Source organism: Zeus faber (genome assembly GCF_960531495.2).
Source record: "Zeus faber genome assembly, chromosome: 3".
In the NCBI taxonomy this organism is placed as follows: domain Eukaryota; kingdom Metazoa; phylum Chordata; class Actinopteri; order Zeiformes; family Zeidae; genus Zeus; species Zeus faber.
Window position 1 is genome coordinate 26,057,635 of NC_137190.1, and position 26,429 is coordinate 26,084,063.

The 26,429-nt window shown below is 42.6% G+C and overlaps 1 protein-coding gene across 2 annotated transcripts in view; it reads right to left on the minus strand.

The window, feature by feature from the left end:
• The window catches only part of myo9aa (myosin IXAa), a gene marked incomplete at its 5' end in the record, with an annotated part of 73,534 nt that overhangs the window by 5,992 nt on the left and 41,113 nt on the right, over positions 1–26,429 (minus strand). Inside the window, 23 exons of one of the 2 annotated variants that reach the window (XM_079997573.1) lie at positions 126–237; positions 668–718; positions 1,044–1,232; positions 1,570–1,686; positions 1,934–2,157; positions 2,455–2,585; positions 2,673–2,770; positions 4,179–4,394; positions 4,677–4,764; positions 4,894–6,750; positions 7,278–7,585; positions 8,018–8,167; positions 8,771–8,893; positions 14,183–14,293; positions 14,446–14,526; positions 17,087–17,209; positions 17,305–17,344; positions 17,837–17,965; positions 20,223–20,307; positions 21,906–22,025; positions 23,482–23,677; positions 24,413–24,554; positions 25,513–25,634. In XM_079997573.1, the coding sequence (XP_079853699.1) occupies positions 126–237; positions 668–718; positions 1,044–1,232; positions 1,570–1,686; positions 1,934–2,157; positions 2,455–2,585; positions 2,673–2,770; positions 4,179–4,394; positions 4,677–4,764; positions 4,894–6,750; positions 7,278–7,585; positions 8,018–8,167; positions 8,771–8,893; positions 14,183–14,293; positions 14,446–14,526; positions 17,087–17,209; positions 17,305–17,344; positions 17,837–17,965; positions 20,223–20,307; positions 21,906–22,025; positions 23,482–23,677; positions 24,413–24,554; positions 25,513–25,634 (4,813 nt within the window). The remainder of the gene's footprint in view (positions 1–125; positions 238–667; positions 719–1,043; positions 1,233–1,569; positions 1,687–1,933; positions 2,158–2,454; positions 2,586–2,672; positions 2,771–4,178; positions 4,395–4,676; positions 4,765–4,893; positions 6,751–7,277; positions 7,586–8,017; positions 8,168–8,770; positions 8,894–14,182; positions 14,294–14,445; positions 14,527–17,086; positions 17,210–17,304; positions 17,345–17,836; positions 17,966–20,222; positions 20,308–21,905; positions 22,026–23,481; positions 23,678–24,412; positions 24,555–25,512; positions 25,635–26,429) is intronic. The other variant, XM_079997574.1, reaches the window with a different exon arrangement.

A 26,429-nucleotide genomic window follows, 5' to 3' on the forward strand; every position in this document is an offset into this window, starting at 1 on the left:
ATTTGTGATGTCATATTTAGATTGTTATGCGGTAGTCACCCAAGGAAGTTCTCACTCTGTGTGTGTGTGTGTGTGTGTGTGTGTGTGTGTGTGTGTGTGTGTTATACATGCAGATACAAACTTACATTTGCAAACACAGGCGCGGTCCATCATCCAGATGAGCGAGGAGCAGTATTCACAGTATGTGGGAATGCTATACTGTGTGGACTTGAAGATATGGCCGTTGTGCTCCTCCACCTACAGGGGGCAGTAGAGGGACAGTCACTGGCAATTCACTGCAGATAACTTGATACTCTCTCCCCCCCCCCCCCCCCCCATTAATATGTATTATGTTTAATTTCAGAATGTGATAAACCTACAAAAAATAAAAACAGAATAAAATACAGGGCTTAAAGAGGAAAAATAAAGTGAAATTCAAGCTCTTCTGGGGCGCTTTGAATATGCATAATCAACTCAATGTTTTATTATGATATGGCCCTTAGACTTGACACGAGATAGTAAACATCTCTCATTTCCATCGGCGAAGCATTATTTTATTTCATAAGCTCATTTTTCTTACCATTGATTCAGATTTTAAACACATTATTAACCTAAATGCGTAATTTCAGAAAATCAAGCAAAATAAAAACATTTATGTGTTTGTACCAACCCTCATTGAGGGACTTACAATGTCAGTTTCTTTTTTCCTTCGCTTCTTCCGTTCAGGTTTGGGCACCTGCTGTAAGAGAATAAAAACAAGTTTGATACAGCATACAGTATATTAGATGTGCTATATTACATTATAACCTAAAATCCCCATGTGATAAACATTAAAGCAGATTTTGATATAATATCCATTGAGTTGGTTCAAAGATAGAAAATTCTTCATACATATTGTATTCCTTATCTGATCTTGAGAGGTAAATGAACTCAATGGGTTCTAAGTATCAATGCGACTTAACCCAATAACTGTTCATACTGCAGCGGCGATGATTGAACTTTCTTTTAAATGTCTAATAACTGATAGGTATTTTAGGTATTTATCTGGGCTGTGGCAGCATTACCTTGCTCTGCGTGCTGTCCAGGGGCTTGTACTCCGTCATGAACTCGTCCAGGAAGACCTTGAAGGTGTTGACCCACACCTTGACGGGCGACTCGCTCCAGTCCCGCTGCTCCTGCCGCATGGTCTTCTCCAGGATGTGCTCGAACAGCGCGTACAGGTCCTTGTAGCGGATGCTCTTCCCGTCGTCCATCTGGGGAGGAGTCGTCGGGCACAAAAATATATATTTAGAATAGTTATCGCAGTGGCTAGAGTTGATCTTTTACCCGGATCCTTGATGTGGATTTCACAGAAAAATCATGTGAACACATTTCACTGCATATATGTATGACCGTATGTATATGTATGTGACAAATAATCTCTTGAATCTTGAACATCACCTGTAAATATCTCTCACTCTCAACTCACTTGAGTTTGATTGATTTGATTGTCCTGTCATTTTTGGAAAGGAGTGTCATTTACTGCTGTTTTTTTACTGCCGATATTTCTTGATCTAGTAATATTTTGAAGTTTAATGTCCAGTCCCATACCGCCAGGGCTGTGGAGTAGGAGTTGAAGATGTTAAGGCGGAATTCCTTCAGAGCTTTCTTGAAGACGACGTCGACCATGGTGTCCTTCTTGCCATCCTCCGTCTCCAGGTCATTGATCTGCCGTAGGAGAGGGTATCAACTTCCAATTAGTGAAAGAATAGTGAAAATAATTATCTAGATATGTATTCAATAACAATAAGAATTCCAGGCCACGGTTAAAAGTATCAACATTTTGTTGATACATCTTGTATAGAAACAGAACAAAAACCCTATTTTGCGGTAGAAGCCATAGTCATGGTTATGGCTTCCTACAGTATTTCGGGAGAAGGGGATCAAACAGGTTTGAGCTATGTGTGACCTTCACCTTCTTCATAAGGAAGTCGTTCATGCTGCGGTAGTCGTTGGTGCAGGTGAGGATCTGCTGCGCGTCGTTCTGCCACTGGGCGGGTTCTAGAGCGGCACTGCTGATCTTGACGCTGCGACGCCGCTTCACCTTGGGAGACGGATCCTTGTTCTCCTTCGACTCCCGGCTGGCCCGCTCCGCCGTCAGGTCCGGGCTGCACGGGGGCGACGCGTAGTCCTGACATGCTGGGTGGGCCGGAAGAGCGAAAAAGACTAAGATTAAGATGACATGAGAAAAACAATGAAGGGTGTTGGGGAACTTTTCTATGAGACACGTGGCGTGTACCATTTCAAACTGAAGGATTGACGTCACCAGCTTCACCATCCATTCATGGTTTTAGAAATTGTCAATTGTCAATTCTGGACCTCATTTTCTGTCCGATACTCTAGGTAAGAGCACTTAATATATTTCTTGCCTGATCCTTTTTTTGGCAATTATAACCAAGTGTCGCTTAACAGTTGTTGTTCTTATCTCACACTCACCCTCTCCCAGCAGGGGCCCGGTTTCTCCACTGTCTCCGTCCAGGGAGTCACCCCCACAGATCAGCTTCTCTCTGGAGGTCTTCTTCTCCCCGTACTTGGTCTTACCCCAGAAACGCATCTTTCCACGAACCCTGTCCAAGGCCGAGACAAAATATTAGTTGTCCGGGTGGCGCGCTCTGCATCAAGAGTCAAGAGGCGGCACTTTCTGAGGCGCTCACCTGCCATCTTGGGAGTTCTTGCGCAGTGTGTCTGCTTTGCCTAAATCTCCAGATGACATAGCTTTATGGAGCTTTTTCGGCTCCTGGGAGATCGCAGGCTGAAAGACCATTTGGAGAGACAACGTTAGAATCCAAAAAGTGGAAAAGCACCTCTCTGGCATGATTTGTTTTGTGCTCAGATCTTCTCGCCAGCAGGTGGCAGCATCACATCGATGAGCACTGTAAGGGCCCACTATCATAATACACTAAACTGGGTTTGTTTTTTTATTATAGTATAGAGAGTACAGCATTATGGAGAGAGTTTAAAAACTAACATGGCAACTTTAATACATGTCATCACAGAAAACTTTCCTTCAGAACAAACTGGGAAATAATAATATTATAATAATCTATGGGTAGAACTTGGAAAGTTGGCAACAGACTGATGTTTCCGAGAAATGTCATGGCATAGAAGAAGATTCAGTAGTAGTGTGTGAGTGAACAATCTGCAGGAAAGGCCAAAGTGTGAAGTTAGCATTTTCCACACAGTCTCAAGGCTGAAGAGAGGGAAAAGCATTATCAGAGTTTGAAGAGGAAAATATCACCGACTACCATGCAAGGACTGTTCAAGACAACAGAGAAAATATAGTGAACTGAAGGAAAGACATCCTTTTCTAGAGCTGTGAAGGAGAGAATGGAGGTTACGTCAGAGTAGAATGGAAACTGAATGAAATGGTTAATATTAGCAAAGTTTAAATCTGGATGAAAAGCACTTTTCTGAACATACTGTGGACATGGGAGTTAGTAATAATGCAAGGCTGGATACCTGATAAAACTTAGGGTTAATGGCCAAATAAATATTTTTATACGGCAATGAACAATGGCAATGAATGTATTGTATATATTGGTATATATAGTATAAACTGATCTTTTTTTACAACTGTTTCTCAATTGGGGATCCTTACTGGTCATTGGTTGTATTGAGGAGGTCTACCAGAAGATTATTTTGGAATATTAAATATTGCATATTACATTTCTTAAAGGACAGCTATTGACGAAGCTAGAAGAACTGCAATGTTTATGTTCCAGTAAATATGCTGTGGTAACTGAATTCAGTTGACGGAGACATGAATCTATTAGACTGCAGTTTCAAATGAGTAAAGTATAAAAAATAGCAAAAGCTGAAATAAATGATGCTTGTTTAGCCACGAATAATTTCAGAAGACTTCAGGGGATTCAGGGAATTTAATAGGATTGTGATGGCATAAGGGGTCCTTTACTCAAAAAGGTCAAGAACCACCATACCTAAAAAAAAAACAACCCACATCTATTCAGGAGAGTGCCTTTCTTTTTCTCACAGTATCATGAAAAATACACATTTGAAAAAATAGAAAAAGATGTGGTTAAAGTTTTTTTGGGTTGAGAAAATAGTGTACGGAGGTCTATGCGGTCTCTGCTTGAGGGGGTTAGCCGTGTTGAAAGAGGTACATGAAGGAACCACCGCTGGCTCAGTTTTATGCCCGTTACCATTTCGGAGTCACTAAAACAGGACTCTCCTAAGCCCGCCTCAGTGGAGATGTGTTTGGAGAGGGGGAGGGGAAAGTGACAGGGGCTGAGGGATGTGTCGCCGTCATAGTCATCCTCGTCGGACTCCCCCCCGATCGAGAGATTGGGGGCGCGGGTGAGGAAGTCGGAGCGGGTCCGAGCCATTCTGGCTTTCTTTTTGTGGCCCGCTCTGCCGACCTGGAGTTTTATCAGAAGCGATAATATGAACATGAAAAAAAAATAATAATTACCTTCGGTGACCTTGAACACTACTTTCAGTGACCTGCATTTAGATAGCTTTGCTCGGTTTTTGTGTGGTTCAAACAGTGCTCGTAAACAGATCCCTCTTGTGTACCTTTTAAAAAAAATCTTACTTTTCATTTAGCCACACCCAAACAATGCAAAAATCAGACCTATAACACTTTTACATGTGCTATGTGGATTTTCAGTGAGGCTGCCAAAAACTGACTGAACGCTCACCTCCCGCACTTTTGTTCCTTTCCAGGCCCTAGAAACGGATGGAGATCCCTCTTTGGGGACAGCTACAGGTTTCTCTTCACTGTCAAACCTGTGACGCATCGCAAAGAGAAAAACAAAAAAAGAAGACAGTATCAATATTTTGAAAATAACTTCTAAACACGCAGCCTCTCTGTGTACATGGATGGACACAACAATGACACAACGCCTGAATACTCACTCAGCAAATACAACCTTGTCCTTGGGTGAGAAGAAGATGTTCCCTGACTTGTCCAGCATACCAACTGTGCTGCCCTGGTTAGCAGGGACCCTCCTGGGAGAAGATCTCGCTCTGGTTCGTCCTCCATCTCTGGACTCTAAGGTGAGTGTGGGCGCCCAGCCGTCAGCGACAGGCCTGCCCTCTCCGAGCTTTTGCCTGGGGCCGGAGGAGGCTGGAGGCCGCAGAGAGGGCTGAGGGACGCTGGACTGGATGTCTAATACAGAGGAGGAGAGCTCTGCTGGGTAGGTTGAGTCTGAATTAGTCCTGGCATGAGGAGCTAGTACTGGTGATCTCTCAATCAGCAGGGAGCTGGGTCTAAGGGGCTTGCTGGAGGTGGGGGTTCCAGAGCCGTCATGGTCCATGCGCGTCGCACCCTGTCGTCTCTGCTGTATCTTATGCAAGGCCTCACCCCTTTGTTTCTCCAACATGTCTCTCTCGTACTGTGCGAAAAAAAGGCGCTGCCTCTCGAGCACTTCCTTCTGTTGTCTTATCTGCTCCATCATCTCCCTCTCGTTTTGCTGCTGCTGGCTACGTTGCCTCTCCTGTTTTTCCTCATTCAAACGCTCCAGTTTCTCCAGGACGGCCTGGTTGGCCGGTGGGACAGAACAAGAGACCGGGACGGGGTTAAGGTCCGGGGGACCCGGTTGCTGTGGCGACGGAGTCATCTCCCCCGTCTGAGCTGCCTCATCTCGAAGCTCCACAGGTGGACGGATTATACTGCTCAGCTCTTCACTGAGCGGCGTTTCTTTCTGCATACTGATGACCACAACGACAGGCCACCTCGTCGACTCCCTCCTTTCCTTGAGGGGCTTGGTGATTGTAGTCGTGGATATGATGGTGGTGGTGTTGGAGGAGTTGGTGGAAACAGCTGCCTCTAAGTGCTTTGCGAGATTGTCCGCAGGGTGATGGGTGATGACAGAGCTGCCCTCACTGGTAGGGACGTAAAAGGTTGGGAGGTAGTTCTCAATTTTGGGCGGAGGTGTTACAGAGGGGGCTGCCGGATCGGTTTTGCGTCGGTTCTGGCTGCCTGGAGAGCTTTCCACATGAGAAATCCCAGGTAGGGGGAGATCATCTGTAGTAGGGCTGCTGTGTGGTGGAGTGGTGGAGGTGGCCTCAGAGTACGGCTTTAACTCCGGAGCTGCTGACAGGGGAGGGGAGACTGGGTCCAGGTCCAAGTCCAGGTCTTCAATCGTAGCCCTGGGTGGATCGTAATCCATGCCGAGAAATTCAAAGCTGCCCTTGGAACTCTGACTGTCAGGTGAGCCCTGGGGCGAGCACAGAGGTGGGGTGGCCAGGGGCATCAGCTCTGCAGACCATCGTCGCTCCTCTGAGGGTGACGACGCCCCGCCTCCCGTGGCCCGGACCTTCAGGAGCTCCAGGCTGAACTTGGCCTGCTCCAGCTCCCTCATCCGCCGGCTTTCCCTTTTGGCCCGGGTGGTTTTTTGGCTGGGCTCATCTAGAATTCTGGCCTTGTCTCGGACTACCACGGCAGGACTCGAGGTCGAAAACGTTGCTTCAGGATTCTCTCTGGATAAAGTGTCTCTTGACCTTTCACCAACACCTTCTTCTTCTTGTCCTCTTATCATAACCTCCTGCTGTGCCTCTTTTATTGACCCCACTTGGCTGGCGACCACATGGAGGCTCTGTTCCCGTTCCTCATATGAACGATCCTCCCATGTGCTCAGATCCAGGCCCATGATTCTCTCTGGTTGCTGGTCTTCTTCTGGTGGGAAACTTGCCTGCCCATTCTGCAGCTGGAGCAGCCACTTCTGCTCCTCGTGCTTGTCCCTCAGTCTCTGTTCTTTCAGTTCACTCAAACTGACAGTGAAGAAAAAGACTAAATGTCAGCCAATCAAAGGAAAATAACAGAAAAAACAAAGAAAAAACAAATTGCACCCGAAGAGAAGTGAAAGTATCTATGTTTTTTGTCATAGACTGCCTAAAGTCACTAGGCTGCCACTAAAGTGGCAGCCTAATCAAATAATTTGTTCTCTCAGCAGCTCAGTGGTTGGAGAGCTACTTTGTGTTGGGCTTACGTAATAATATGATCTTAACAAGAGACCGGTCTGTTGGCAAACAGCTCAACCACCACCCAACACATTGAATGAACTGTGCTCAACAGCATTTAATCTGGTCTGAAAACGGCTTTTGCAGAAATTATCCATTGGGATTTGGGACATTCCTAAAGAAAAGTTAAATCTTTTTATAAATCAGAAACAACTTTCATAACTTATTTTATTAAATTTATACCTAACCCTCTATGGAGAACTTTCAGTACATGAAAAAATATTACTTGAATTAACTAGTTGAATAGGTGAAGTGTCATTTTTGGCAGTGTGTTTTACCTCAGTCTGGCCAGGTATCCTCGGCTCCTCGCCTGCAGTCGCAGCACTGCGCCGTGCAGCCTCACGTAAGCCACTCTGACTCGGTGGCAGCGCCAGGCTGCCTGGATGACGAGCGCCGCCGAGCCACGCCGAAGGCACCAGAGCCTGAAAGCCCGCTGGAGCACCAGGGCAGCATCCCTCCAGAGCCCGAACCTCCGACGCGCGCGGTAACCCCGCCAGTGCGTCTGGAGGCACACCGCTGCCCCCTGCTGGACGGCGAGGTCATCGTCCTCGTCCTCTTCTCTGGGCCGATATGCACGCCACCATTGCTGTGAGGAAGTGGTGTCCATATTAACTGATCAATATTATATTTTCATATCAATATAATATTATATTTAGATTTCCTTAGATTATGTTAGATTTCCTTTGGAATCTTGAATGGATACATACACATTACGTTGCAACAAGTTAAACTTTACGCCTCTTGCCTCTTTTGTCATCATTGCACTTCTTACTGTTTTTATGTTACCTGTACTTTATTTACACCACTTATTAATCTTTTGTCTAAATGAGACTCTCCTTGCTTAAACAGCTTAAAAAGGCTAAACAGACATCTTGGTCTGGACTCCATAATCACCATCTTTTTGAGGTCTCATTTATTAGTAGTTTTCCCAGGAGGTTTAATCTCATCGATTTGCACAGTGATAATAAAAACACACATGCGATTCAAATTAGGGTCAAACCAGCGAAACAAAGGGTACCTGGATGGAGACAGCGGCTTCCCTCATCCTGACGAAGTTCTTCCTCTCCAGCCGGGCTCTGAAGCGCCGCTGCAGTGTGACAATGAGCCGGAGGACCTCGGCGTGGAGCGAAGCCTGGAGCTTCTGACGCTCCACCTCCCGCAGGAAAACCTGGGGGGACAGTCCGCCAACAAGACACACACGGACACACACACACACACACACTTATTTAAGAGTGCGATTGCGCTCAATGACACACACACACACACATACCTGAGAAAACCCCCTGACCGGATGCATGGCCACAAGAATGTCCACCATGGCTCTGTAATTATAGACCCGGCATCCGAAAGACATGGACCCCTCTATCAAACGTAGTCCATCCCAGTCATCTACACAACGTCTTTGTTACACCCTTGTGTTCAGAAAGAGGGTGATTAAAGATAATACAGGAGTACCTCCATCACTGTCCAGTCCTTCCTTCTCCGTTTCTATATTTAGGCTGTAACCCCTTTACCACTGTATCAAGCAGGCCAAGCTTTATTCATGGAAAGTACCAAAAAAAAGAGATTCTCCAAAGGGAGTCGAGCAAGTTTTGGATCACTTCATGTCAATAATAAATAACAGCCTTTTCTTACCTATAAGAATACGCTTTATCAATAATATAACTCAGTAGAGAGCAATATCAATAGAGGTTGATATCAATATCTGTTCTCTACAGCTCTGTAGATGGGAGGAAACAAGGAAGAGGAAAGGTGAGAGTGGTGTGAATACCATTGTCCTGCCGACTTGGTAGCCGTCCAGTGCCAGGTCCAGCTGGCCTACATACTTCTGGATGCCCTCCTGCGTAGCGCTGGTGCCCTCGGGGAGCAGCACGCGGAAGTGACGGACAAAATCCTGCCAAAAGAGGATGAGGAGGTTAGAAACGTGGAACAGAAAATGAAAAAAATAAAAGTTGTCAGAAGGAGTAACTACTGATTTGAGACAAATCACTAGTTTCATATTTATTTATATTTATGCTACAACCTTTTTTTTTTTTTTTATTTACCTCTTTGCTTTTTCCTCCATATTTATTTTTATTATTTTTTATTTTTTCTTATGTCTGTATGTTTGTTCAAAAGTATATTGTTGTATTGTATTTTTTGTTTATTTTTCTTGAGGCTGTGATACTTTATGAGTTGCATAGAGGTTTATTTTTCTTTTGTTAATATACAACCTATCACCATAGAGTATTTATTAAGTAAACTTCAAAAATCTATAAATAAAGCATTTAAAAAAGAAAAAAAAAGTCTGCGGGAGTCATATGGGTCTAACCCAGCCATTGTTCTAGTATAAGTGATAATATATGATTATATAGTAATCAGATAAATCACTCAGATCCACATGGACCTGACTCTCTTGACCTAGATTCTTTATCCAAATTAAAGATGGGGGGGGGGGGTAAAGCGTCCAAACACATATGGTTTCAGGTGAGGTCCATATCTGTGCATGTCAGCATGGGTTGGAACATCATGGCTTAAATATGCTAAACTCCCACTGTTCAAACTAAGGTCCATTGTCTGGAATGGACTGCAGGGGGGCGGACGGGGGAAACAGATGCTGTGTTTATACTATTACCAGTGCGAGGAGTGTTTCGGAGGCCTCGGGACAAAGCCAAGGCTCTGTTCTGAAGACCCGAACCCGGACGCTGTAAGGGCCTTCAAACAGTGATGATACACGCTCAAAATATTTCTCATTAGTGCTGAGTGCAGCGCTAATATGTCTGGGGAGCTTTCGGGGCCGAGCAGAAACAGATTTCAAAAGGGGTCTCAGACGTGGAAATGGACTTCAGGATGATCAAAAGATAATAATAATATATCATTAAAATAATAATAATAATAAAAAATATAGATAATAATAACACTATCATAATAAATATACAAAATAATCGTAATAATAAAAAATATAGCTGCAGGCAGCAATACGCTGGGGCCAAGGTAGTCAGCCCTTCGTAAAAGTTCAATGGACGAGTGTGCTTTGGCTCTTTGGCTTTGTTCCAGTGTGTTTTGGGTTTTTTATTTTGTAGAACTTACTCTGGTGCATCCCAGTTGTCCTCAGAAGCGAATATAAGCAACGTTTAATAAGCTGCACTTTGTTTAATTCAATTGTCTTCTGGTAATACTTTAACAATTCTTTTTGAAACATAATAAAGTTTAATGGTAATACAATAATACCTGTGAGTTTGTAACTTTGTATGATTAAGAGTTTGTATCTTATATTCCTTTAGTTAAAGTCCAATCGTGACTATATCTGTGTCACTAGACTCCAGTGCTATCACGTGATCGGTGTTTTCTGCCAACTTGAGCATGCGCTCTGTGCCTGGCGCCATCTTGGTGAGGTCGCGGTTGTCGATCAAACTCTATCCACAATACTGAACTGATCAGGATGAAACTCCATGTTGGAACTGCCCCGAATACACATCTGATTCAGATTGTCTGTGGGTTTGTAGGACATCCATGAAGTTCTGACGTCAGTCCCAACTGCACATGCCGCCATCTTATTGAGGACCCGGTTGTTGACCAATCACTAGACTGCAATGCTATCATGTGATCTGTGGGCACCGTCATTTGGCCATGCGTTCACATTGCGGCAATGATAAAAAAGTTTTTTACAAAATTATTCCACAATAATGGACCGATCAAACTTGGATGACGGCATATCGAGACTTCCCAGAATATAACCTTTCTTCTATAACCTAATCTTGTCTGTGAGTGTGGCGGATCCATGACATCCATAGACAATTGACATAATTTTTTCATTAACAAAAGCCCCTTCGGGGCTGGAACCTTAATGAAAATAAAAAATATAGTTGCAGGCAGGAATACACGGTGTTAGTCGCAGCAATAGAACCAACGGCAATAATTGGCCAGCGAAAACTGGGCAAACGTCTAATAACAATAATAAAAATAGCTTTATTTATATAGCCCCTTTAAAAACAGAAACAGAAATAAAAGAAGAATGTTTAGATCATGAATTTAAAAGGCAAGGGAACATTAATAAACAGGTTTTAAATTAATTCATTAAATTGTAAAAGTGGAAAAAGAGCCAAAAAAATAAATAAATACATATGATAGGATAATAAGAAATTGAAATTAAAATTAAGAGATAAAAAATAAATAAATAAGTAAAAAATAAAATAGATAAAGAAAGGGGCGACATCCCATATAATGGGTTTTGAGAAGTGATTTAAAAGAAGTCACTGACTCAGCCAGCCGTCTCTCCTCAGGCAGGACGTTCCGAAGTCGAGGGGCCCTGACAGAAAAAGGGACGGTCACCTGAAGTTTTAAGTCTAGACTTTGGGACAGCCAGAAGGGCCCCGCCTGCCTGAGGATCTAAGGCTGCGCACTGGCTCATATGTGGTCAACATATGTGTTATGTCGCTGGGACATCCGACCCAGACGTGCTTTAAAAGTGATCAGTAAAATCATAAAACCGACTGTGAACCGAACGTGGAGCTAATGGAGAGAAGCCAGGATTGGAGTGATGTGATGTCATCTTTTGGAACCGGCAAGAAGCCGAGCTGCTGCGTTCTGAACGAGTTGGAGGCGAGACAGTGACTCTTGGTTGACGCCAGAAAGGAGGGAGTTACAGTAGTCTAGTCATGAGAAAATCGGGGCATGGATAACTTTTTCCAGGTCGCTGTGTGATAGTATTGGTTTGATTCTTGAAATGGTTCAAGGAAGCAGGAATGGACAATTTTTTAAATTTTTTGTTCAAAGTTTAGGTCAGAGTCAAATAGTACCCCCAAGTTTCTGGCAACAGAAACGGACATTTGCGGACATTTGCGTGAATCTGGGGGAGCGAACAGTATGATTTCTGATTTTGAATTATTGACCTTGAAGAAAATTCTGTGCCATCCAACGGTTGACCAGGCCGTTTGGGTCACTATATCTGGGTGTTGCCTGCAAAGCAATGAAAAGAGACATTGTGTCTTTGGATAATTTGGCCAAGAGGCAGAACATAGATTGAAAATAAAATTGGACCTAAAATAGAACCTTGAGGTAAATCGAAGGTAATTTGAGCTGTAGAGGATGAGTCGTTACCTATGGAGACCGAGGGTTCTCTCTCAAAGGTGGGAATAAAACCAACCAAGTGCAGTGTCCTTGATGCCAACCCAGGTGTTCAGACGGTCGATTCAAATGGTGTGCTCTACAGAGTCAAAGGCTACACTTCGATCTAAAAGAATTAAGATTGCAATCCCCCCCCCTATTGGCAGTTTCTGAACTATGTAAAGCTCTAAAACCAGACTGGAATTCCTCAAAGATGTTTTTATCACACATAAAAGCAAAGAGCTGGGTTGATACCACCTTCCCTAAATTTTGATAGAAATGGAAGTCTAGAAAATGGCCTAAAATTGTTAAGAACAGAATAATCAATGTTAGGTTTCTTTAAAGGAGGATGGACCACAGCATGTTTAAAAGCAGAAGAAAACATGCTTTTTTTTCCAGCTAGCTATTTGTAATTGATAATATACTGAGTCCAATTGTGTCGATCACATCTTTAAGAAATGTGGTGGGGATCATATCAAGGCTGCACGTTGTTGACTTCATGTGGGATAGTTTCAAGACAGTTTCAAAATTGAGCCTTAGTAAGATGGCAGGGGAGGGGGTCATAACGGAGTCTATTAACTTAAATAAAATTCTGGGGTTGGAATGGTTTGCAACAAGCTACCTGAGATATCGCCATTGAAGGTTATACGATTCCCAAAGCGCCACCTATTGACCAAAGTACGCCAGATTGTTCACAGTGCCTCAGTCATATCCTGCACATATGTACCAAATTGGATGACAGCACAAACCCTTGATGAGTTATGGCAGATTACGTCAAATAGGTCCCGCTTCTATACCTAATAGACTCGGCATGACAAAAGGAATAGATAGATGCAAGAATTTTGTTTCTACGACCAGTGGTTATTTTACAAAAGGTAAAATTGGTCGTTATAGCGCCACCATCTGGCAGATGAATCACATTTTTTGCCGTTCCCTCCAAGCAGAGAATAATATAATAATAATAATAATAATACGCACATAAAAAAAAAAACAGGGTTTCCCGCACTTTGTGCTGGACCCCTAATAAACAGGAAACCAGTCAAATTCCATCCCAACTCCATACAACAAACAACCTTGATTAATGTAATATTTTTTAATTATTTTTCCTTCTCTTTAAAGAATCCAATGTTTATGAAGATTCCTCCCACCCCAAAAGCTCAATAAATCCCTCCTCAACCCCACCCGTCTCCACCCTTTATCCCCGTGGATGAATCCAGGCTGGTCTGATAAACCAAAACCAACAGAACGTTATAAACAAATTCATCCATCACTGGCACATGTAAACTCAGGGAAATTGAAGGGCAAAGTGTAATCTGGGCTCAGAGAAATAAACCGCAGGATTAGAAACAGTGGAGTGCGAGCGGTTTTGGCTCACACCGTTTCACTGGGGAACGATGTTAACACGGTCCGCTAATAAATTGACGCCAGGAACCACCACTGTTTATGCGACGGTGTTTAATTCACAGATAATATGTTATTGGGCTGATGTGAACCAGTCCCGCTGGACTGCGCTGGCACCGCCGTCTCGGACTCTGAAGTCTTCAGAAGCTCTCACACTGCTGAGGGTTCGGGTCACACCTCTCCTACTCCGTTTGGAATATTCCTTCTTTTTGCCCCATTTCTTTATTGCTCTAGGTTTGCAAGTTGTTTTTTTTTTTAGGGGGATGGGTTTAAATGTTTTCTTTTTTCCAATTCTTCTGTGTCTAGTATAGAGTTACTGTGATTAATGGCTACATACACTGAAAAAATATAGTAGATCGGAGTCATTGGTTCCACTTAAGATGTTGCTTTAATTTGTTGAACCTCTATATTTTTTAGGTTTTCTCAACAGAAAATGTATTCTTCTTTCTCATTTTATTTAATTGAAAAAAAAAAATACATTTCTGAATTTTAAGTTGAAGAAACCTTCGAATTTTTGATTTTACAAAATAAAGCAGATTTATAAAGTGGAACCAATGACCGACCAGTTTATTTTCCTGTGTAGATAAATAAACTTGTGCGTTAGTCTTATTGTGTGAGCGTTAAGTCTTCAAAAGAGAGAAATAGAAGAGCATTGAATGTGTGTGTAAATATGTGTGTGTGTGTGTGTGTGTGTTACCTTGAAGCTGTATTTGATGTTGTACCCAGACTGGCGGATGCGTACGGTCTCCAACATGCCGGTGTAGCGGAGCTGCCTAAGCACCAGCGTGTCGTTGAAATGCAGAGGGAGCTGGGAAAGAGAGCGACCGAGAGAAACAGAGAGCAGAGGAAAAATACATTTAAAGGGATATTCAAACCCTTAAAGGGGAAAAAAAAAAAGGCAACATGTTGAGAAACAAGCCACCACAGTCCAGCCGTGGCCCGTATAGGATTGTCCTGTACCTTCTCAGCGTTGGAGCGGATGCATTTGACGAAGTAGGGTTCAGAATGGCCCAAGGTCTCCATCAGCTTATTGAGAGAGGCCTGAAAAACCAAAACAGCAACCACAATATAAGACACATTATAGTACAAGATATGAAAATTATATTCCCTCCATTGGTCGCCTGGAAGGAACTAACATACAAGGTATAAACCTTTATTTTTTTTGCATATATTTTGTTTCTTGTATGCATATGCATATTTTATTTACATTTTTTCTTAGTTTGTGTTTGCCCTTCATCAATTCACTTCAATGTGCTTATATTACTACACCAAATCTTGAAAACCTTGAAATTTGTTACACTAGCATAAGGATGTAGAGTCCGCAAAAATAGAGGTATTAAGCAAAATCTTTTTAGAAAATTAGTAAAATACTTATTTAATATATTTCATACTAATTTTATTATACGATTTTTTTAATATACTATTGTTATTCAATAACATTTTCCTTTGTTGTGCCTTGTCCAACGGTTGGTTTATGTTTTCTACCAAGACTTTTTTTTTTTTTAATAAAATAAAATAAAATAGTATTTTAAGTATACTGTATATGGGACATGAAGGCTTTTTATATTGCATGGTAACAAACACTGTAACTGAAATATGAGACAATAAAGTATAAAAAAAGAATGAAATTTAGTAGAATACAACAAAACATCCATGTGAAGACATACATACATACATACATGTGAAATGCTAAGATGTGTGGGAAAGAAGAAAAGTATTATGTTTGTGTTTTGGGGCTGGAAAATCAGTGTTCCAGTTCCTGTGTGTGATATTTGAGTGGAGCTGTGGGAGATCCGAGCGATCAGCCACAGCGCGGGATGCTGGAAGTGACGTCATCCAGACCATCAGCCAGCACACCCCCAATCCACCAACACACTAACCAAATATGAAATGTTATATCAGCCGCACCTTGTAGCTCCATTATCATTTGTTTTCATAAATCCTCCGTTTCGGAGTAGCGTGTGCGTCGGCATTTCGCGGCACACAAACAACGAAGGAGAATTTATTGAAATTGTAACCCTAACCCTGTTCTAGAATGTTTCCTCTTCCTCGGACATTTGCCTTTCGGGAGGTACAGGAGTTTTCCTCCCACGTGGATGAGAAGCAAATTACTTTTTTTTTTTTTTTTTAAGTCTCAAACTAAAAGTTTAATTTTGAGTTGAATTAAGTTTACTCCGATGGCATTAACTTTCCATTAAGATCGTTTTTGTGAGATAACCAAAGTTCAGCTTTGATGTCACGGCTTGAAATAACTAATAACGCTGTTTTAGGGGAGGTGGGGAGAGGGAGCTCGGCCAGATGGCCTCCACCGGGCAGAACCGGTCTGACGAGAACGGAGAACGAGCCAAAAACAACCGTGTATGTTCATTTACAAGATGTAATGGATTTATATAAATAAAGCTTTAAGTGCCCTCTATAAATGCCGGCCAAGGAATGAATCCCACTCTCCCTTTTTTTGATATAAAAAGCATTGAACACTTTACAAGATGTTGGCATAGGCCGCGGTGTATGGTCTGTATATTGTCCACTTCTTTCCTGAGAAAAACAGCATGTGCAGCTTCGAGTTGGAAACATCAAAATTATGCATTGAGCTGACAAGTGTGAACCTAAATTTAAAAGCACAACATTATATACTTCCAAAAAACAATCTCATAATAATTGACTTGGTCATGTTTAACATATTATGGGCAGCTTCAGAGGCACGAGAGACCAGGAGCCCAAACCTTTTATATCACATTTTGGCTGATGTTTAAAAGCCATACCTAACAAGACGCTTATTTTAACCTCACTCCATCCATGGGAAACCCAATTCCCAGAGTCTTTGTGCAGTAAAATGACTTTGAACCAATGATACACAGTTTCAATGAACCGCAGGCAAATAATAAGAGTATATTTGGTTGTTTTGCTTTTTGCATAGCGCCAGTTGCTTTCAAAGAGCTTCTGAAGTCCAATTCCCAATTACCCGGGAGACGAGATGTCGAAACTATAATTCTCTCCCTCACAATGTGTCCTAAACCACCCTAATCTACAAATACAGCTGATTCCCAGATGTTCCTCCAGCTGTTTCAGCGCACACACACAGCCTAAGCCTTAATGAATTATATCGGTAGACATCTTGCAACATAACTTTTATTCATCATTAAAAAGATGATGATGCAATGTGTCTTCTTATGGGTTCTATGTAGCGAAATATGCCAGTGTGTGCATCCCCCAAAAAAACAAAAAACAATTTATATTAGTGTAAAAAATATTAAGAAACATGCATTTATAGTTTTTTTATTATGTAAGAAAATTGTGTTTTGTTTGTTTCCATATGTCTGTTAAGTTGAAAGACTTAAAGTTATTTTTTGACATAAATTGGTTAAAAAGGCTTGTCAGCTTTTTCAGCGTTACATTCACATTTTTAGACTTTTAGGCCACAAAACTCAAAAAATGAATGAAAATTTTTGTTAAAGTGGTTTCAAATTGAGCGTCCGTACACGCGTCTTCATACCTCGTTCATTTTAATGATAAATTATTTGGACCAAAAAAACCCCCAAAAAAGATAATTGATCACAGGTCGAAGGTCACCCGCGTAGAAACGGTGGCGTGTGCGTCCGACCTGGAACTGGGCGCTGATGCTCGGTGTCTTCTTCTTCTTGTGGAGGTGGAGCAGCGACTTGGTGATGCGGTCGTGCAGCGTCAGATTGCTGAGGTACTTGAGAGACTTGACATCCAATAAGTGCTGCGGGGGGGGGGGAGAAGAAGAGGTCATTTCGTAACGGAGGAACAACATAAGCAGCAGGACTGCATTGATTTAAGTGTTGCACTGTGGGTCACCTTCGGAAGAACAGGCTTGGATTTGTAATTCTTGTTCCTCCTGTTGAAGAAAAAAAAACAAGAATGGGGAAAAAAAAAAAAAAAAAAAGGATTTAACGATTTTCTTTTTTAATGTTGCCGATCTAGTTTTCTTGGCTCACGGGCCAAAAGGGAAAAGATTGAACTGCTGTACTGCTTTTTTTCTGTGACCAGGGGACCATAACGCCCCCAACTGCTCTCTTGTAAAAACACTGATTCATTTCCTTTAATCGTCATGTTAAACCAGAAACAAACCTTGTGTAATGTTGTCGTGTGTAGTGTTTGTTTTATGTGTACAATTTCAGTTGATACCTGTTTCAAAGTACAACTACCGCCTATCGATGCAGCGCATTCAAGTCATTGCGTTTTTTTCATTTGTGACGGGAGAAGGTCGGTGTCAATCAGAAATAATGTTAGAGATTTTACAAATCCGACAAATCCTAAAAATCACAGCTGGTTCAAGCCAAAGACAGATGAAGACATTCCAGCACGGGGAGCGATCGCAGCCACTGACATGAGGATCCCGTGCGCTCTCTCCAGGAGCTTGCTGCTGGTGGAGTTGATGAAGACGCCGTCGTCCTCGGCGTTTGAGCTGCTGGAAGACAAGAGCCGCTGGCGACCCGCGCGGCCATTCCAGTCCAGACTGGGACACGGACACGGACACGGACACACACACACACACACACACACACACACACACACACACACACACACACACACACACACACACACAAAGTTAACCCCCGTAGCTTACTCGTAGCAGATTACATTTATTTTTCTGTGTTTGATTTTGACACGGCGGACCGCAGCCAAACCTCAGGCCTCAAGGTAAAAGGAAACCTGAAAAACAAACTCTTTTATTTGTCGGCACGGCGGTCAGGGTTTAGTGGTCGGGCGGTCAGGTGCCCAGAACCAATGTAAACTTGAAGACATTGGAAAGAAAAAGCACAAGGCTAAATGAGACCTGGGTAACGGATTCCAAAATTGATGATTTTTGCTGCCGCCATGTTGTGTATTGCATTTTTATCTTAGGTGGAAGATGAAACCAGACTGTCCATTCCATAAGAGAGGCAGTGCTGTGAATACATTAAATTGTGTTCTCGAGTGCAGGGGGACCTTTAATTCCAGCATTAACCCCAATGGAAGAAATCAAATGCTTGGGGTGTTGAAATTAGGGGATACAGCAACAGCGGTAAATCATGTACTGAGGAGGGACCGAGGAATTTATTTCCCCTCCTGTAATTTACAGAAGGCTTTTCCAGCTGCACGGAACACACAAGGCCACATACACAGACACGCACAGGCACACACACACGCACACTTAAAAGACTGTAGCTGGCCGCAGGTTGGAACATACTATATATATACAGTATATGACAAGCTTGGTTATTCCTAGAAACGTTGAGTGGGATGCGTCCAGGGAGCGTTTTCCTGGCTGAAGACACCTCAACAGTTGAGGAACGCTGAGGAGGATTAATTTATGTGGCGCTAGAGAGTGAGACTTTAATAGTCTTTTTCTGTTGTTAAACCACAATAATGTGCCATCCATCAAACCAGGTTTGTCACATAAAGAAAGATAGCACGGCCCATACAGTTATGGGACTTTTTATAAAACTGTGATAAGTTCCTCTTTTTCTACCAATACTACTTCTCCTATTGTTACTTCCTCTTGTTTTCCTTCATATTATTTTTCTCCCTCGGTGTTTCAACCTCCCTATTTGTTTTCCTCTCCACAAAAGCCAAGGAGGAGAACAGTAGAAAACGGATGGAACAGCAGCCAAGACGATCCCAGATAACCGTCCCAGAAGAAGACCTTTTCCTTTTCTAAGTCGCATTAATGATTTAAACGGCCTGCCCATAACTTCACTGCTGGAGGCTTTATAAATTATAGCTCAGGTTCTATAACGCCAGGGGGAGAAGGCCACAGTGGAAGCATAGAGAGGGTTTTCCTCTGTGATAAATATCTCACTTTATACTATATCCTTAGTTGGTCTCAACACTGCTTCATTTGATTGATGACACAAAATCCATACCATACTGAATAAGAACCCTCCCAATCAACTCAATGTGTAAAAAATGTGATGGTTCTTCTCTTCTGGGCCCATAAAGTACTGTACTGTACTGTGCTGTACACCCCCCGGCCATTCTGAGAGCTGTGATTCATCACTGCCTGCACCCACCACCTTACAGTGCATATCTCTGACCTTACATCACCGAGACACAGCTGCATGGGGGGCTGTGGTGGTCCCTGAGAAAGTCTGCTTGCATGAGTGTCTATGTGAAATTTTTACATATATTATGAGAGAGGGGGGGAGTAACAGCGGAAAGAACTATCATGTCAGTGTGGGAGTAAAGGTCTCCGATCACACCAGGAAAGAGGCGGAGCTTAACGCTCCTATCAAACAATAACTGCTGTGTGAGAAACATACGGGGGGTGGGGTTAACCCCATGAACTACAGCCAAAAAAGAGGAATGGAGAAAGTGTGGACCAGGGTCTCAGGGGTTGTGTGTGTGTGTGTGTGTGTGTGTGTGTGTGGGGGGGGGGGGGGTCAAAAGTTTGAGGTTACCACACAGTCAAAGACATTATTCATTCATTCATCCTTTGATTTAATGGTGTAATCCAAAAGTGGTGTAAAGCCCCAATCAACAGCATCACACCACTGTTTGCACAGAACCATTATGAATACAGACCGAGAAACTGGATATGAAAACTGATTTGTGTAGAAAAGACCAGAAAACGAACATAATAAAGAATGGGATAAAACAATTCAGAAAATCAAATAAAGAACATGGTCAACACTTCTGGTGCATTGCTCAGGAGCCTCCATCGGGAGATGCCACAGATGGAACAGTCAAGAACATTGCGTTTCAGAGGCATAAGAACACGTTAAGACTCTTACCTGGGTGATCTGGGGGATTTCTCGTTGAGGGCGTTGCTCCCCTGGAGGTCTGACAGAGGAGTACGTGGACTCTTTCTGGAAACACCTGATCACACACACAGGACCGCAACATGTGAGAAAAAGCCCACACGCACACATATGAATAACATAAATGCACATAAATACATGAAAATTCACAGGTACACACACACACTACTGTACATGATCAGACCAACACACACACACACACACACACACACCGAATTAATCACAGCAGACCTCCAAAACCATCCCAAGGAAAAAAAGACCACTCATTTGGGACCACCACGTGACACTGTTATTGGACAGTGTTATTGGAATTAGTTTGAGATGTCTGTTCACAGGAAAGGTGACACCAGGTGCTGAACTACATCATTAGAGGTTAAAGGTGAGTCTCTCTCTTTGGTTAGTCCAGTAAACATTATGGATCATGATTCTGAAGAAGGATCTAGTTCACCTTGGTGAAAGTCATTTGAGAAACTAATATTTTGCAACACATTATTCGATTTTTTTTTGTAACGGAAGTAAGTTGTAGCACAAGCTGCTGCTGTTCCCAGAAGAAATCAAACTGACAATCAAGGGAACCGATCATTTTGCTGGCTTTAAAACTTTGGCCCAAACTGCGGATTGAAACAAGAAAACATTGTTCGCTTGCAAATGTGAATGATTTTTGGTCTTTTTGAAAGGCCTGGTGCAGTTTCAAAAGAAAGTTATAAACATGAAATACACCAGTGTTACATCTTAATTTACAGCCAAAGAGCTGAAGTGATTGTAAAGAGGGATTCTGGGTGCATTAGATGATTTCCTGAGTATTTTAAACCAGCTACGGTGGATTCGGAGGGACTGAAGGCCTCTACAGTATACCCTGTTCAGATTCATCACTATGCCAAGAATGCTCCGTTTTGTCTGGTGCTGCAGAGGTACACACCAAAAAAAAAACAAAAAAAAAAAAGGAGAAAAGAGAAAGAAAAACATTTCAGTGTAGTTTAAGTGTTTACAGGTGAAAAACATTTGGCAAAGTGTGTGAGCCAACTGTATGTTCCCCCCAGTGTAACTGTGAGAAAGTTGGTGGCGACGAAGATCTGAATCCCAGGTCGGTGGTTCACGTCGGTCCATTATCCCATCACCAGTTGATTTTAAACTCGTCTTGTTTGGACACAAAATCCACCTCAAACATATATTTTTCATACATCTGTATAGTAGATTGGGATGTGACGGGCACCTCAAGCTGATTTTGTGTGATTCTTCCAAGACCAGAGTTGGTTAACCCAAGGTTAAAATGACCTTCCCATGCGAGAGAAACCATGCAATTACAGTCGGGCTCCATGAAGAAAACACAGAGTTAGTGAGAGAAAATGGCTGAAGCTTGCTAATAGGACGACATGCGAGACCGATGGAGAACACACACACATGCAGGAGCGTGAGGAGAGTGGGGGGTGGGGCGCTTTGGGAGGCGGAGCGAGCTGTGACCAACAAGCATCTATTCTGATATTGGACATTAGTGATGGGGGCCGAATTAATACAGCTTTTTTTCGTTATGTGGCCCTTTGCGGCTTAGGTGTGGCTAAGGCGATGATGTTGGTCTACGACCCCGCTGCGGCTTCCCAACTCTCGGGTCGAGCAGGAAAGTAGGAGGAGAGAGTTTTGGTGGGATTGCAGCCTTACTGTACTTCTCCTCCTTGCACCTCTGCAGGATCTCTAAGCTTCTCTGATGCACAGGGTGCTGCAGAAAGCTAAAGCTATCCACACTTTTCAAAACTGCACAGGGCGCAGTGTCATCATGCCCTTGGAGAAGCAAAAACAAAAAACAAAAAAAAACAAAAAAACAAAACAAAGAGACACAGAGAAGGGGGAAAAAAAAAAACAAACAAAGGAGAAGAGAAGAAGGGGGAAAAGAGAGAGAAACGACAGATTAGATCGTGAAGAGCGATCAAGAGATGCAGTCATCTACCAGAGAGGTATCATCGTTCGACACAGCGGGCGGTGGCACGAGGTGTTTGCATCCCCCCCACGACAGGTTTGTAGACTTTGTAGATTTACAGCTCCATGTCCTTCACGGAACATTGTTGCATACTGTATATCTCACTGTGTCGAGTTAGAACTTAACTCGACACTTGATTCTGGATAAGCCAGAAATGCTGTACTTGGCATATGGAATAAAAAAAAACAACGATGGGAAACGTTTGAGCTTAAATCAGTCGCCTGGTGGGGGGAAATACGACGTCGGGTGCCCCTGAGGTCTTGAGGTTTGAATTTGGACGTGGCACTTCAAAGAACTAGGGAAGGGAAACAAAGCAAAAAGGGTGGAAGGTTTTCTAAAAAGGCAGCTACGTCCACATCGCATCTGGTACGTCGGGCGAGGAAAAGAAGAGGGTCTACATTACGATCGCACAGTGAAAGGACAGAATCTGCATCAAGGTGGAGACACAGACTTAAACACTACGGAGGAAAGCCGACACGCACAGAGACGGAGCTAAGAGACGAGTCGATCCACACTCTGGGACTAACGGCGCTACGAGACTCAAGAAATCTATGAAGACGGAAGGGACGGCGTCCTCCGTTTGAGGAATGGGCACCAAACATACAAGAGAGGAAAGTATAAACACCCGAGTCAGGCTTCTAGTCGCCAGTTTTAACCCAGACATCACCTCTCAGGCCGGAAGGAGTATAGGCTTAAGTTTGACTTTTGACTTAAGTTTTATGAAATATATTTCCATTGAGCTTTGTTGTGTAGATGAAGACATCAAACTACAACCGAAATACTAAACAGAGTATGTTAGTGAACCATGTAACACCATATGAATGGTGCACTCACTTATCATTGTTTTGAATAAGCCGAAGGAGGACTAGCGTTGATTCAAGACTTTGGAAGTTAGGCAGAGTCCCTTTGTTCTTCACAGATTCCTTTTTGGAGGTGGACCACCTGCTGCTGTGTCCAATAGAACGACATTCTTATAGTGAGTCTTCTCACTACTACCATCATCTTGGCACATGTTGTGGTTTACATGCATGTAAACATCTCCACTAACTTTAGTCTAGTACTTCGGAGAGAGGAGAAAGCCTCCACATGCATATCGGGAAAACAACTACAGAATGGGTAAAATAAAAAATGACAACTATCAATGGCTGCCTGTAAAAAAAGATCACTGATATTTGTTCGGTGGATATGCGTCCTGAGCTTTTGTGGCTGAGCGGATCCGTAATAGCGTCCGAATGCGTAGAAAGGAGCCTTATTCCTCACCGCTCTTCCTCTGTGTGTGCCTCTTCCCGGCCTCCCTGAAGGCCACCAGGGCCCTGAAGTAGGCTCGCAGCACGGCCCAGCGGAACGTGGCCGAGGGGTCGATGCCGATCAGGCTGCAGATGAAGGCGTTCTTGCTGCTCTTGAGCAAAGCAACAATGTCCGGACGCATGTGGTCCGTGTTCTTCTCCCTGAAGTCCTGTGCGGGCGTTTGCAGAGATGGGTGGTATGTGAATGATGTGTTATTTTTTAATTGCCATTTGAATATTTGAACAGAATGGAGGAAAAAAAAAAAAAAAAAAAGAAGATGTATTAAGATACATTCACTCAAATCACGCAACAAGAAAGCCCCCAACAAAGTTTATTTAACAACATAAAATTCTGTATTAGTTTAAGATTTTTTTTGTATAATAGTCTCTCTCTCATGCAAGGCTTTGGCGGATCACGTTTGATTTAAAACATTCCGTTTGTTTTTTTGTTTTTTTTTATGTTGCCACAAGACATTGCTTTCCTCAAATCACCACAACAGACAAATTCCAATAAGTAAAAGTTAGTGGCAGAAATTTGACTAATAGTACGGTATTTAATAATAATTTAGCATGTCTGTATTTTGAAAATACAAATTTCATGTAAAATAGGGTCAATCACCCTGGTCCACCAGATCAAAGACACTGTGGCCAAAGTGAATGTCAATTACCTTAGTATACAAAAATAATATTTTGATCCATAGTTTGTAATTCTTAGTTATTGCGTAATCAATAATCAACTTGACTTGTGATCATAAAAAGGTAATCAACCAGCCGATGTTATCAAGTGAAGACTTAGTAGTTTGACTTCCCAGAATGACACAATTTTGACTAAATGACGGAGATCACCTCAGAGCTCTGGCACTGAAGATTTTCCACAGACATTTCAGGGGTAAGGGACCACTGACCTTGATGCCGTACTTGACCTTGCCGGCGTAGTGACTGATGATGAAGGCGGGCTCCATGACGGCGGGGAAGTCGATGTACCTGTTCCCCTCATGCTGCCGCTTGAACTTGTCCAAAAGGGTCTGGTTGGTGGCCTGGGGGAAGCTGAAATCAAGACAGTTGGTTAATATTACTTTATTATTATTATCATTATCACACCTTCTATAAAAGTGACAAAGCAGAATGACGCTTTAACGTTGATCTGCGGCCGGATCCTACATTTCACTCCCCTGGTTCCTCACTTTGTAGAAATGTGATATAATCTGATGCCATTCCTTCTCTCCCTGGAGCAGCAGCTGACTCCCCCGCCCCCCGCCCCCGCCCCCCAAAGTGCTCTGGAAGCACCGCTCAGATGTTTCGCAGAAAAACAACAGCGCACAGCAAGCGGAGAGGAACTATGACACACATGGTGTTTGGAGAAAGGGGGAAAATTGAAGCTACGAAAGGAAAAAAAACACACCACATTCACAGCGTTGCACTTTCCAATGCTTCTCAGACATTGCAGTGGGAGTAATTCAATTGAGATTAGATGGAATTCCAGAAGGCAAAGAAACGGATGGCCTCACAGGAATCGCCCGCAAAATGGACGGTAGAAAATGCTCACAATTGAGCTATCCCTTTGAGTTTGAAGAGTCATTGGCTCAAAAGGAGAGGGAAGAGAATAAATACAATCATACGAAAGAAACCCACTTTTGACACACAACTAAAAACCTGTCGTTTCAGAGTTAATGACAGATAAAGGCCCCATGCAAACGTTCCGTTTCTGGATTACAAAAAGGCAGCGATGTTGACGTTATGTATCCGAGTGGTGGCAGCGGTTTGTTCCTCTGCTTGAGGAAAGCAGATCTGAACAGATAACAGGTTAGTGTCAGGATGTTTTAGATTGGCTTTGAACTCCAGGAGGAAGCCGCCTGCTAGAGGGCCTTTTCCACCGAGACAACAGGGAGTGCTGCGAGAACAATCCTTTTTTGTTCTCCGCCTCCTCTGACGGTGTCAAACAGTTGTCCAGATGTTGGATGCCGGCCGCGCAGGTAAGGGAGTCGGGCCGGCGGGGGCGACTCACTTGCACTCCTCGTCCAGGAGGTGGAGCAACGCTGTGGGCTTCTTGCTGATTAAGGTGATGCAGCCGGTGTTGTCGATGTAGTCGATGGTGTGCCAGGTGATGCCCTCCGCCCGGTACTCCTCCTGGGAGGGGACGCAGGACACAGAAAGGTCACCACAGCCGCAATGTGTGGAATGATTGGTGAAAGAGGAAATAGGTCTCGAGTGAGAAACAAAAAGTATAGTACTTAGGTGTCTTATCTGAAAGTATATTTGGTACATTTACATATACTTTTTAATGTATTCACCATTAATATACTGTACTACAGTTGTTCTGAATTTAAACCACTCAAGTTGTACTTAGTGTGTTACAAGTTGTACTTTGTGTGTTACAAGTTGTACTTCGTGTGTTACAAGTTATACTTAAGATGTGCTTAAATATATTACAAACATATTCATGGTTACTTTTGACAACCAATATTAACTTTTAACTTGTAACTCGCAAACAAAAGTACAGCTTAGATTAAGTTCATGTTTCAATACACTTTTACAAGTGTACTTACACCACACTTACAGCATATGAATGACTAGTATACAAAGTATATAGTTATTTACTTTTATGTACTACATAACAGTAAATACATTAACATTAGTAAAAGTATTTAGTAATAAGAAGTTTTTACATTCACATACACACATATATATATATATATACATACATATACATACATACATACATACATATATGCATATAACATATACATACATACATATATGCATATATACATACATATATGCATATATACATACATATACATACACATATATATCTACATACAGTATATACGCAAACATATATATACATATATATATATATATATATATACACACACACACATATATATATATATATATATATATATATATATATATATATAT